This window comes from Carettochelys insculpta, chromosome 6 (genome assembly GCF_033958435.1).
Source record: "Carettochelys insculpta isolate YL-2023 chromosome 6, ASM3395843v1, whole genome shotgun sequence".
Classification (NCBI taxonomy): Eukaryota; Metazoa; Chordata; order Testudines; family Carettochelyidae; genus Carettochelys; species Carettochelys insculpta.
The window spans coordinates 96933129-96948039 of record NC_134142.1 but is presented as its reverse complement, the minus strand read 5'-3'; the positions used below and the strand labels follow the sequence as shown (position 1 = coordinate 96948039).

General features: G+C 39.1%; 1 protein-coding gene across 1 annotated transcript in view; it reads right to left on the bottom strand.

Moving 5' to 3' along the window:
- Positions 1–14911, bottom strand: part of KIF18A (kinesin family member 18A) — a 78637-nt gene that overhangs the window by 25620 nt on the left and 38106 nt on the right. Inside the window, exons 9-12 of the mRNA XM_074998992.1 lie at positions 14420–14582; positions 7050–7214; positions 5315–5436; positions 3306–3544 (exon numbers count right to left, since the gene is read on the bottom strand). Of these exons, the coding sequence (XP_074855093.1) occupies positions 3306–3544; positions 5315–5436; positions 7050–7214; positions 14420–14582 (689 nt within the window). The remainder of the gene's footprint in view (positions 1–3305; positions 3545–5314; positions 5437–7049; positions 7215–14419; positions 14583–14911) is intronic.

Here is a 14911-nt window from a genome sequence, read left to right as displayed (position 1 = left end):
GTCATGCACCAGGCCTGAATGAAAAATGTTAAGACTGGTGTAAAAAGCATCATCTCAGCTGAAATAGGTGGTTTGCATTTGTGTAGGTAAACCTGTACTCCAACAACAGAAATGCAGTAGGTTCACCGTGCAACACTTGAAGCCTTGGAACTGTAGACAAATTGAGGAGATGGAACCATCCTCAATGAATCCAAATCTATTCTTATGATTTTGGATAAAAAACAATGAGCTTTACTTGGTCACTGAATTGAACATGAGCAGGATTACACTCTAAATTCACATGTATTATTGACAGACTCCAGACATGAGCAAGTGGGACTGAACCCAAGACCTGATGAGATAAAAGCACAAGCCTCTAAACATTACCTGATAGATTACATCTATACTAGACTGGAAGATCAACCTGTTCTGGGTCAATCTTCCAGGGTTCGATTTCACGTGTCTGGTAGGGATGTGTGAAATCGGCCTATCAAGTGTTGGCATTGACCCCTGCACTCCTCGTGAGACGTGTGGAGTAAGAGAGGTCAACCTTGTTCAGCATGGACGGCCAAATAAGCTGAGCAGAGATAGGTCATATTCTAGTTATGCAACTGCCATAGCTAGAATCGAGTATCTGCAGTCAACTTACTTTGCCTAATGTAAACACAGCCTAAGTTAAGGCTGTAGCAGACTCATTAATCTTTAATAGTCTCCATGTCACTGGGCCCGGGGGGGCAGAGCACCTCAGCCATACAGTGTGTGGGTACAAATAGGATCTATAGACAGGTGGGTAAAACAAAAGTAAATATGTTTTGTTCTACAGAGTAAAAAGTGTTGGAAACACAGAACAGAAGTTACAAAAAACGACAGCCCAAATCTAACAAAACTTAGCCCCCGGTAATCAATATTCTGAACTCTTCAATTTTAACGATGCCCTAACAAGCCAAATGGATCCATGAGGACAGGTGCTTGCCCAATCATTATGCCAGAAGAGAAAAAGATAGACACTTCATTGCAATATTAGGGATGATGAATGGCTATAATCTGAAGTTGGCATGCCCTAGACAGCTCAGAAGTGCGCTTTTTAAACACACAACACTGGCTGGTTAGTCCTTGTACTTATACAACACATCTGTCAATATGTCTGGAAAAGAACATCTACTGATATTTGACTGATTTTAAGATTCTTTTCTTGAATGTGTGGTTTGCATGCACATATATATTTAATTTGGTCTTAAATCACATCATCTCGCACACCCCTGAGCCCCTTCAGCAACATAAAAAGCACCTTTTCCAGCTATATACAGTAAACTGTTTCATATCCAGCATTGTTTCATCCAGAACTCTCAAATAACTGGCATTTTAACCATAAGTAAATTTTAGTTATGTTTTCGGTAAGTACGGTATAACGAAAGTAAACACAAATAAGTACATCAAATAAATACTTTATAAATTTACAGTGTACAATAGTACTGCTGTTGGTAAATAAAATAATCTGTATACATTTTTGTTTGTTTTTAATATTCAGTCTTGTTTTAGTTCAGTGTTATGCATTGCTAGGTATACCTCTCTAGTATCCAGAATATTTCAGTATCTGGCAACCTCCTGGACCTGGGATTGCTGGATATAAGAGTTTGCTGTATTTGTAACAGCTGTATGCACCTCTTTGGTAAAACAATAACCTGCCCCAGACACTTGAAAGGCCCCCTAAAGGAATGAACTCACAACCCTAGGTTCACAAGGCCAATGCTCTAACCACTGGGTTACCCCTACCCCTCTCCCCCAACCCCCCTTTTATGTCAAAAAGTTGCTTCAAAGACCATTTATATGAAACACTTGCGAAGCAAATTTTAAGCATCTAAACTAAAATCTGAACTAAAAAAAGAAAAAGTAGGCAAAACACTGATTTATCTGTAGAGTGAAAGATGATAATTTAGTTTGAAATGAAAAGAGAGCCATTTTTCATAACTCCAGCCCTCACCTTGAAAATTGAGTGGCTCAGTAGAGTGCTCCCAGATGACAGTTATTAAAGTTTAAATAAGTTTATCCAACCAAAGCAGATTTAAAAGCAATACAAATAGACTATCCCCAAAAGAAGAAAACTGGTTATTGTTAAAATTGAACATTATAAACATAAAAAACCAGAGTTTTTTAAATGTCACCTCAGTGCTCATGAGCATCTTTCAAAAATTCAAAACTGGCAATCGCTAAGGTCAGGGAACACTCAATAGGGAAAAATGGGTACCCACAGAGTTAAAAATGAGTACGCAAATATTATGATCTCATTAGATGATAAAGTTAGTATTCCATCATTTAAACTGCTTCATCAATGACTAATTTTTCAGGTCTGCTACTTCTCTGATTTATCCTATTTGTTGAACGTTTCTTTATGTAAGTGAAAGAAAGACATATAAACAATAAAAGAACCCCCCCTCAAAACAAACCAACCAACCAACTTACCCACGCACCCACCCTGCCACAATCTAATGATATGTCTACACAGCAGCCTCATTACAAAATAACTCTGCTGCACACAAAACTGCATCTTGAAATAGCACTTAATTATTTTGAAATACAGCATCTACACACACAGCCTGTTCCAAAATAGAGCCACTGGATGCACTATGGCTTATTTTGAAACAGCATCTCCTGTAATAGCACCTATTTGGAAATCACTATTTTAAATGGGTGTTATTCCTTATAGAATGAGGTTTAGCTATTATTTCAAAATTGCGGTTGCATTGTGTAGATGATAGGATAATTATTTCAAAATAACAGCTGTGTAGACCTATCATCAGTGACTTTCCAAGGAATTGCCAAATTCCACCAAATTTAGTAATACTTGAAAAATACCTGATTTATGTCAACAAATAGCCAGACTAAGAGGTGCATTTGTGAAGTTAACTCAATTCTCCATTCTAGGTTTCCCAAACTGTTCATAGTTCTGAAAATGTAAACCAAGTTTGTGCACTCATCTTCTGTGGTAAAAGACTAAAGATTGGCAATTCCTGCATCTTTTGTGTGAACTGAGTCTCAAAATCATACTAATACTAACCAAACTTTTTGTGCACACTGATGGTCAGGAGTCAGCTACTTTTGTGGATATAGAGAAAATACATATGACGGAAGGACAATTCCCATCACCCTCAGACCTGCCTCAAATGATACAAGATGGAGCGTCAATTATGTCTAAGCATTTGGTTTCAGTTTCTGCCTAGATTTAAGTAGATCAAATATAAATATAAATCAACTTTCCCAATCAGTCATGGCTTTTTAGAGTAACATTTTAAACTAACATCATCGTTAGAAATTAATCATATACTTACGACAAGGAGTATTTGGGTTGCTTGCAAGTTGTGGAAATGCCAGGATAACAGACAACTCCGGCTGATCATTTTGTTTTGGTTCCTCTTCAACAGGTTGATCTGCCCAAACTACTGTTTTTGGTCTCTGAATCAGCTGTTCAACCTCCTTAAAATTAGCTTCTATAACAGTATTTGCCAGCCCTGCTTCTTTTAAAGTGAAGTACTGTTTTCTTAGAACTGGAAGCAAAGCATTTAGTACTCTAAAAACAAAAAATCCAAAGATAAGTTTAAATTCCTTTAAATAAAAATTCCAGTCGAGCTGACAGTAACCTAGCTATCAACTATCACTGATAGAACATATTAGCTATGGGAAGAGCCCTTGGAAGGCTTTTTGCTTTTCTCTGCAGACTGGAGTCCATGTGACTTGCAGGTTTAAAATAGAAAGTAGGTGGGCAAGATTGTGTGTCCTGCAATATGCAGCAGGTTAGACTAGATCGCATTGGTTCCTTCTGGCCTTAAAGTCTATGAATTTACTGTTGACTGAGTTGCATCAGTGTTTCATTCAATTTAGAAGAAGCATAATTAACAGGTTAAAAGTACTATAAGCACATATAAAAATTACAGCTAATATTGATAGTAGTCTCTTCCCTGAACTATTAAATATGAAACATAAGAAAATTAATTACCACATTACTAAGCAGTTTGCGGTAACATTTTTATAAACACTGTTCAATTAATGAAAACATGAAAGATAACAGCACAGAACTACAGTAAACCCCTGCTTTATGAAATTTTGACACACACATAAATCATATTAATACAAATGTTGAAATCCTGGGCTCTCACCGCTTGCTTCCCCCAGCTGGGGTAGCCAGGGGAAGCCTTTCAGTGCTCTGATGCTGGCTCCAGAGCGCTGAAAGGAGCAGACCTGCGGCTTTCCTCTGGCTTCTCCCAGCTGGGCCAGGGAGCAAGGAGCCAGGCACAACAGCACCTGGTCAGTTTCCTAGCTCCCACAAGCCGGCTCCCTGCTCCCCAGGCTGAGGGCCTCCCCCGGCTCCTCCAAGCTCCCAGGGAGCCAGGCGCAGTAGCATCTGGTCAGTTTCCTGGCTCCTGAGCAGGGAGCTGGGAAATTGACCAGGTGCTACCTGCCTGGCTCTTGGGGGCTTGGAGAAGCAGGGAGGGCAGAGGAAGGAGGAGAGGGTGAAGCCTCTCAGCCCCATGGCAGTGCCTGGTTCCCGACTCCCCGTGGCTGAGTGGGAGCCTGGAAAGTGACCAGGAGCTGCAATGCCTGGCTGCAGGCTCCCAGGGGCTTAGAGGAGGAGGGAAGAACATAGCTCTTCCGGAACAGCTTATTTCAAAATAAGGTTGTTGTGTAGACATACCCTAACTTTCTTGAATCCCATTACATGAAAAGCAGCTTCTGTGCATCAAAATTAGACTTCACATATCATTAAATGCCTGTTAAGCATCAGGGTGTTGACATAGCAAAACCTATGCATAAACTAGTCCATGTTATGAAGGCAGAACAATGTGGGCAGTATGAGCACAGCAAAAAGGAGGGCTGCGTAATCTAAATAGACAGGGTACCACAGACTACAAAATGAAGTGTCAGCAATTTTTAGTTCTTTAAAACATCTAAATGTTTGTAATACCAGAGAGATTTACAAATAAGAAAATGATTTCAAAATAGCTGGGATGCAATATGATTGTTAAAAAGTTTGATAATTACAGCTGAGGATAATCTCAATTGCTTGCAGATCAGTCTACCAGCTGATCACCTTTTATTAAGGGAAATATCTTATATGGAAGGGATACTAGAGGAAGAGAGAACTTTCAACATTTTTCATTGAACGTGAACCTGTGCTAGTGATGTTTTCCATTATACAGCAATACATTTTTTGTTTAAGACTTTACAAAAGTTTAGATAAAAATTTGGAAAATTTTGCAGCCATTTTGACTGAAAACTCACTGAGGAAGAGAGGAGGGAGAGGAACACGTGTGTCGAGCATGAAATACAAAAACAGACTTACTTTTCTGTTTGCTTATGTTGCTGCTCTTGAAGTGATACCAGGGACATCATGTGCTCAATTTGCATTTTCAGATCTTTAACCTCTAGCTTTAAATGGCAGCAGTGAAGATCTTTACGGAGCACCTTGAAAAAATAAGTTAAAAAATATATTGTCAATTTCAGCACAATACACAAATTCAGTCTAAAAAGGATTTAAAGAGATGAGCATGCAAGACCTTGAAAAGTACTTCATTCCATAATTTATCTACAACCATGCCAATACTAACCTTTAATTTAATAAATCTTACAGAAGGAATAAACATTTTATTTATGCTAGCATTTCACTGCTATGTCTGCATATTGTCCTACAGAGATGCATTCAGAAATGTTTGTGTGTTGCACATACCCAAAATCAAAATTATACCAAAATATTACAGCCTATTGATGACTTGCTGTCTGTGTCAAGAAGAGAAGAGAAAGGACTAAGGGGCACCAAGGTCAGAGGCCCTTAAAATAGCATAGAAATAAACTGATACATATGGAGATAATCCTGGCAGGTGACTCATATTCCATGCTTGAGGTGAAGGTAAATCCCTTCTGTAACTCAAGATCATCATCAATAGGACCCAAAGAAAATGTACGCCTGAACCTGTATGTGGTGATCCATTAGGTCCCTGAGCATGTCAATAAGAACCAGCCAAGCACAAGAGAGAGAGAATGATCAGTGACACTTCATATCACTAGCCCACCCAATCCAGAGTCTCATCTCATTAGCAGAGTCCCACTTTTCTCACTTTTGGTAAACCCATGTTGTATTACATTCCTATTCTCATCAGTGTTCCAAGTAGGCTGTGTGTTTGTACCACCTTTCAGGAGAGATTCAAGGTGATGAGCAGAGCACTCAATTAGGTTGTTTATAGTGGGGAGTACACATCCACACATGGAAAAAAATATTCAGTGTATGGATGGAAAAGATTACAGGGAACATTAGTTACTATCTACCTCCATGAATTTAATTATTCGTTCCTTCACAATTTAATTGATAAGCGCCTCCCCCTACTTTTCTGAAATATAGGTGTACTACAACATTAGCTGTTCTCCAGTCACATGGTACTCATCCTGAATAGACACATTAAAAATTTCATCTTCTAGAATGAAAACTTCATATGTCAGTTTCTTCAGCACTGCTGGACTGAAATTTTCCCATTCAAGCAGCAATAACATTTGTGGGTGAAAATTATAGCTAACACAAATATCATCTTTGTTCGTGATTTTAAACAGAAATAGCTTATAACATAAAACCTACTCTGTTTCAGTGACTCCTCCACTGATCACCAAGCCTGGAACTCTCTCCCTATCAATGTGCCAATGAACTTCTTTTAAATACTTTAATACTCATTTATGAGTGCTCAGTAAATCTTAACCCATGCCAGTAAAAATGTAGTCACATATTTTTTCCCAAAGTATGCTGTGTTCAAATTTTTAAATGCTATCAGTGTCAGCTTACCACTATACATAGCCAAATATTTTCATGAATGAGAAATGATTGCATTAAAATGATGCAGTACGTTCAGACAGGGCAAAAGAACTGCTGTATTTGTGAAAGGGAAACTAAAGCTGATGATACTGCTTTCCTCAGAGCCGGTGGGAATCTTCCATAACTAAAAGAATTCCAGGAAAGACTCTGTTCTCAAATATTAATAAGCGTATTTGGCTACAATGTCTGGATTCTGCCTTTGAAAGTAAAGCCCTTTTACCTGTGGAATATGGCCATCATGACCCAAAAGGCGCATTTCATTTTCCACACGATGCAGCCAGTTAGTATTCTCCTCAAAGCGTTTCATCTCCTCTTCTTTCTTCTTCTGTACATGTAAGTGACGAGCTTGGAGCATTGCGAGCCTATGATCCCGTTTACAAGTGGCCTGAAATGCAACATATTAAATAATTTAATGGGAAACTACTGCACAATGTTCACAGAATTCTGTTATGAAAAAGACTTTACAGGCTTCCATAATTGGGCAGATCTATCGAGACCAATTTACACAGCCTTTGATCTGTGTAATATCTGTGAAGTAGAACGTTCTTCCTAAGCGTACTACTGAACTCTATTAAGTTGTTTTACCCGCTCATTTATAGCTCTTTTCTCTAAAATTTTTTCCAATAAGACTTTGGAGACTATATTAAATTGTTTAATATACCTACAAAAATTGCACTTTAAAAACCCATAATGGTCTAATTACAGAATAAAATAGTTACACATACATATATTATTGTTGCAGATAACACTGTCTAGTCACAAGTAAACAAGCAATGAAAAAAAGACGCAGGAATCTGGGCATTCTAACCTGACTGACAGCCTAATTACATTTAGAACTTGTCTTCACCAGGGACCGAAGCGCAATTGCTGCAACAGCATTAATTTAGGGGGGTCTGATGCAGATGTATTAAGTCAATCAGACAGCACTCTCCCGGCCACTTCAGTACTCCACCTGCTTGAGAGGCAGAAGGTAAATTGATGGGAGTGCATCTGCCAACATAGCATGATGCAAACACTGCTGGAAATTGATTTAAGCTGCATCAACTTAAAAGTACATAACTTTAGTATTGTGACTTAGATGGACTTAGTGTAGACAAGACCTTAGATGCATGAAAAAGGGGAAGGACAAAACCAAGGGAGTTTCAACTCTTTTTCCTCAAATGATGTCCCTAACTTAAAGGTAGAGGAGGAGAACAACTAATAGGGAAAAAGCTACATGGGAGATCACTGGTAACAGGTGACTGAAAACCAGGGCAAAAGTGATGGAGTTGACCCTTTTGCTCATCTCTTCCTATGTTTAAGTCACTTGTGCCCTTAGCCCAGGGAGGGTATGTTGGACAACTGACACAGCCCTACATGGTGGTTAAGCCTTACCAGGAAGGAGCTGGTATGTAGGGGGACGCAACAAGTGGCTTAGATCAAGTCATTCCAGCATTCAGAGGCTGGTGTTATGTTGATGACACATTCCCTGAGACTAGAGGCAACATCACACATATCATGGGGGGCGGGTGGGAGGGGAGAAGAAGATGTACTATAGAAAAGGATCATGGGTGGGGGGGTCATAGTGCATCACAAGCTGAATACAAGTCACAAGTGTAACAGCATCAGGATGTATTAGCATGAGTATACAACTAGTAGTTCTACTCTACTCTACACTGATAAGGTCTCAGCTGCACTATTGTGTCCAGTTCTGGGAGTCACATTTAAAAGAAAGATGAAGACAAAGATGAGGACAAAAATTATTAAAAGTCTAGAAAACATAACCTGTGAGGGAAGATTGAAAGAACTGTTTATTCTGGAGAAGACTAAGAGGGGACATGATAACAGATTATAAATATATAAAAGGTTGCTACAAGGAGGAAGAAAAATTGTTCTGCTTAACTTCTGAGACTAGAAAAAGAAGAAATGGATTTAAATTGCATGAAGGGAGGTTTAGGTTGGACTTCTTCTCTGTTAGGGTTGTTAAGCACTGGAATAAATTGCCTAGGGAAGTTGCAGAATCTCCATCATTAGAAGTTCTTAAGAGCAGGTTAAATAAACCCCTGTCTGGGATGATCTAGATAAGTGTTTCTTAAACTTTTTGAGACCAGAGAACCAAACAATATTTTTTATGCAGAACACTTTTGAAAATTTCCTTCAAAAACAAAAACAAAACAAAAAAAAAGGTAAATTGAAGTCCGATATTGGTAGAGGTTTACAGAACGCAGTTCTCAAGACAAACTAGCGCAGACTTTATAAAAGCTAGAGTTAAGGTAGTCTTCAGTCTTCTCCTCCTAGCCCCCACTTGCTCATTCTCTAAGGCTGTGTCTACATGTGCATTCCTCTTTCGAAAGACGTATGCAAATGAGGGAAATTGAAAATGCAAATGAGGCACAGATTAGTTTCTGTCACCTCATTTGCATATTTCTATTTCGAAATAGCTTCTTTCGAAGGAAAAAAACCAATGTAGACACTGGTCTTTTGAAAGTAAACTCCATCTTTGAAAGAAATTTGCATTTTCAATTTCCCTCATTTGCATACCTCTTTCGAAAGAGGAATGCAAGTGTAGATACAGCCTAACTGTTTTGGATTAAGACTTTCCATGTTTTCAGTCAGGTTGCTCCTCCCTCCTCCAACAGGCTAGAGTCTACCTGAGCCTAGCATGGAGGTAGGAGAGGTTTGGTTAGGAAAGTTTGCATAGACTTAATATTTTATGCACATGCACGCGCACACCCACACACATGCATGCACGCACACCCACCCACCCAGCTGGATATAACAGCCAAGAGAAAACATAAAATAATAATGTCATATACATGAACAGGCCTCTAAAATCATTTTTGGTTGATATTCTTCTGTGATCTCACTGTTTTTGTGTATTTTACACGAAGAAAACAGAAGCAGATAAGAAAAATAGCATCTGTGCAAAAGCATGTGTAAGAACAGAAGCATGATAGTGAAACATGAATAGTCACTTTTCTATCACATGATTGGATTAGAAATTGCAATACAATTTGTTCCAACTAAATTAAAAAGCACATTAAATTTCATAGTTACAGTGGCTTGTACTGATTAAAAAAATAAATAGGGTACTGCACTTATCCTCTTGAGACTACCAAGTCATGACTACAAATTAAATATAATAATAATAATAACAACATCTACTAGAACTACTACTGGAAGAGGCCTTTGGAGGTTGGCTGGTCCAATCCCCCTGCTCTCTTAGCAGGACCAAGCACCATCCCTGGCCTCTATTTACCCCAGTCCCTAAATGGCCCCCTCAAAGATTGAACTCACAACCCTGGGTTTAGCAGGCCAATACTCAAACCGCTGAGCCATCCCTCCTACCCCAAAAGGCTAGCAGCCAGGCACCACTGGGAGTTGAACCCACAATCTCCTGTTTACAAGGCAGGTACTTTAGCCAGCTAACCCATGGTGCCTGCCTCTATCTGTAAATAGTAACTCTAAAGCTACATTAAAAAGCACAAGCATTAAGGCTCTGTGCAAATATTGCAGTTTGCACAAAATACTTAATAAGAAATTACTGAAAACCAAAACCCCTTCATTAATGCAGATATTATCTGCCCGGTGGTATCTTGTTTCTTCTCAGAACATAGACGCCATGAAAACTGAAATTTTGTGAACACTGGTAAACACAGACTTAAGGTAAATGCACAGATGATCTTAACCCTGTTCCCCTGAAGCAAGCAATAGGTTTTGGGAATTATCTTCATAAACTGCAGCTGCGTTCATGATGTTAGGGAGTAGCTGTTTTGAATGGTGAAGAAATAAATTGGAGAAGCTTGGATAATCTGTGATTTTGATCTGAGCACTGCTGGGTCTGAGGGCACCCCAGGTGTGTAATCAAAGGAAAGAGGTACATATGTAACATGAGGTTCCAGTCTACATCTGGTTTGTGTTATACAAGAGATCAGATTAGATGATTATAATGGTCCCTTCTGGCCACAGAATATATAGATCATTTTAATGCAAAAATGTAAGACTTTTCATAGCAAGGCACTTGGACCCTTTTGTAGTTGCTATTGTCAGCAGTGATGTAGGATAAGAGACTGAACTCTGAATTTAATGGTGGGCAGGGGAAATATAGGTTTAGAAGGTATCCTGCGTTCAAGAGTGAAAGGGCTTAACAGTATGAAACGGCTGTTAAATTTTATAACTGTGGTATTCTGTTAGCAAAGTAAAAATCTACATTTGAGCATATGGAAAAGTGAAGCTAACAACTATTACATATACTGTGCCTTTACTTTGTATTATGGGCATACCGGGGCATTGCTCAAAAAGGATAGAGTTCAGGTTGCCTGGGTGTTTTATCGTAATTCTGTATTTTCTGGTTCACAGAAGTCTGAGTTTTACTGAACTCGATGTTCTGGAACAGCAAAAACTGCTAACAAGTAATCTAAAGTTTGCTTTAATTAAGTTTTTGCTACCTAATTTCCTGGTATTTTTAAGAAAAAGAAATATTTGTTGGTAGGAGTTAATGGTCATTTAGGTGGGAGCAATTCTTATCTAGGTTTGTGATTGAAATTACTGTGGCTAGGTTAAGACAAGACAGGTGTAGCTATATGGTTCTTCTCCCTCTGCCTTACCACCCACTGTAACACATGGCCCCTGCCATCAGCATTTCCAGTTTTCCCTTCTCTTTTCATTCCATTAAGCCATTGCTTGGCATTGTAGAAGTCATTAATATTTTAAAACGTTGTTCCTTGCTGTCTCCTGCCTTATGCTACTAAATACATATATCACAGGTTGCAGGTTTCTGTCAGGCTGCATGCTACCATGGCTATGTAGCCTGAGCTACCCACTCCCAGTACCCCCACAGAGTGATAAGTACCTTAACTATTCGCTTTTTGGATTTCAGATGTTTAAATTTGTGTTACTCCATCGACTAATCCCAACTCATATACAGGAGCAGGGAGAAGGGCTCAAGAGGAGCCCAAGAAGAGCAGATCCTACGACACACATCAGGCAGGAGCAGAATTCAGACTGTTGAAGGACTCCTCCAGATTCCCAGGGTTGGCACCTCAGACCCCAACCTCCTCTGTTACTCCTCACTTTCCCTCAACTCTCCCTTACCTGAACCCTCAATTCTTATTCCAATCCCATTACTCCCATCCCTCAGTGCAGACTCAAAACTCTTCCCCATATTGCCACTTACCCTTGAACCCTCAATCTCCACCTGGCTGTCAGCATTCACATGCGTAAGTTTCCTTTTTAAAACATTGCAGACTGTCCAGGGAAAGTAGATTAACCAAACTAATGGCAGACCCCCATCCTCTGGCTCACAAAAAGTGGACAGGGAATTTGAGTCCCTGGTGTAATGATTGATCCCTGGTTTGATCTTTGTGAGAAAACACACACACACACACACACACACGTCAGAATGTGCCACCCTTCCCCCCACCCCCACTGTCAGAACATGACACCCTTTCCCCCACCTCAGAGTCTGTATCTTGGAATCCTGTTGGTCAAATGGCCCCATATTTGGATCACAGACTATACTTCACGCAACCCACTAAATTTCAAAGCAATCTGATTAACTGCACAGATCTTAGTGCACTTAGTTGAGCATGAAACACAAAACAAGTCTTAACCTTAATTATAACAGAGCTATTGCTCTGTAACAATGGAGAACCATATTATAAATGATCCACTGTAAATAAGTGTTTGAGAAATTATGATATAGGATAAAAATAACATTTTAGAGTAGTACTTCAAAATTCCTTTCACTGCAGATTGTGAAGTGAAAAGCTTCTGGAATATGTCAGTCACTTGAAACATCATTTGTGACATGCACAAGATTTCTGAAATAGCAGTGTATTTTTTCCCTTGACCCTATTCATCTCAGCTTTAAACCTCCAAGTGAATCACTGCACACACTGGAAACCTGACATTGTTGACATTTAAGTAAAATTTTGCTTATAACAACTAATTAAGTAAAGGAAAAATTAAAGCTATATTTCATAGCTCCCAATACTTATTCAGAAACAAAATTAAGATTGGAGTATGTTCAGGCTTTATTGCCTACTGTTGAAGAAGAAGATTAGGACAGTAGCACACTGGTGTGCCATGACATTTGTCCAAGTGTATATGAGATTTCATTAATTTCCCCTTGCCGCAGCTCTTTGCTGGGGGCGGGGGAGGAGGAGGAGAAGAACTAATGATGTCGTGCCAGCTAAAACTCAAGCAGCAAAGCTGCTTGAGTCCCAGCTGCCACAGGGTTTGCCAGTTCCTCCAAGTAGTGGCTTTCTGCGCCTCCTGGCATGAGCAGGCTGGTGGGGAGCACAGACATTTCACCCCCCCGCCACTATGGCAAGTGGGGAGGGAACCTGTTGGAGCTGGAATGCAGTTTAAATGCTGCATCCTGGCTCTGATGGGCTGCTGCCGAGGGGAACCTGCCCCCACCCAGAGTAACTGAGTCACACATTTTAATTTTCAGTGATTACTCGTTTACTTAACCCTAGAATGTCGTTGAGCAAATTTTGCAAATGTGCCTGTGCTCACTGTCCAAGACTGTATCTTTCAGGGTGGATTTGAAATATTTGGATCATTGTTTAGCTTGTTGCAGGCACCACTATGCTGCAAAGCTCTTTAGCAAGACTAACCATAGTCAATGTGATGTTTATGAGCAATCAATTCATCTGAAAAAGTGGGTGTGCTGTGGAATTATTTGTCTCAATGAAGTGTGTCATGTTACCGAAAAGGTTGGGAACTGCTGCATTAGGACACAAAACCCTGAACACCTTCAGTCATTTGAAATACAGGCCAAGGATTATTGAACTTCCAGACCATTGACAAAACTGCTTTAAAAAATAGCAGCTTTTCACCATCAAAAATGTGGCAGGAAATCTGGATTGCTTTAAGCATGCCATGGAGCTTGATGATGCTCGTTACCCATCCAGTGCTACAAATGGACTTCTCGGAGGACAGTGCCTTAAGCAGCTACGTCAGCTGTGCTGCCATGTTGGTGGCATAAAAGCAGCATGTATATATTCTGTCTAGTTGGAACTCAAATTAACAACTGTGTATCACATCTAAATTGAAATAATAAGAGTTTTTTGTGTTTGGTCACAATGTAAGCATCAACATGTTACCTTATTGTATGCAAAAATTAGTGCACCTCACATCAACACCACATTTCCTGTATTAATGTCAATTGTTAAAATGTTATTTGATTGTCAACACAATACACACAGCACTGTTTTGTTCAAGTTGTATACAAGAACTAAATCATATGGAAGAAAGTAAACCTAAAACCTCTTTACATGTAAAAATGATGAAAAATACAATTTTTGCACTAAAAGCAGATATTCCTAATATCCAGATGATCCTGACTGACGTAGCTCATTTAAAAGAAATCGAGTTAGGAACTTATGCTTAATTTAGGCAAGTGACAGATGCCTTAGTCTGATTGATCTTTAGCAAGACTTGGATTTTTAGGGGTCCATGTCCCTATTAAAAAGGAATTCAGAATCTGAAGACAAACACAAAATACAAAAAAGTTAGATGGCTGAACTAGATTAAAGACAAAAATTTCAAAACAGAGGCTCTATACAGTAACACAGCAGATGAAGTGGTACAAAAATCACTCACCTTTTCTACTCTCTCTCCAGAGCACATCAACTCTATTTGTTCATGGAACTGTTTCTGATGATGTATTTTCAAAACATTCTCTTTTAGCCGCATTTCCAGCTTGAGGTATTCCTTTCTGATTTCTTCACGGTTTATAAACAAACTTTTTAGAATTTCTCGAAATCTACCAAAACAGTGGCAAGTTAAAAGAAATTGATTAAGCATGCAGTCTTTTCATGAATGCCTTGTTTATTGTGACAGAAGCAATGAAATTCCAATTTTGAGCTAAGAAAGGAAAATTAAGGAAAAATAAGGAATCAAAATTAGTATGTGATCAAAAGAAAAGTTATTAGTTATTATGTCTGTTGCCAAAATGGTAGCACAAAAAGCAAAGATTCTATAATGCAAATTAAGATGCATTCAAAACAAGAGTACATATTCGCATTTCAAAAGGAACTCCCCTTGTTTAGTTTAGGAAGTCATTGGAAGGGTACATTTGTTCCCCCCTTTGCC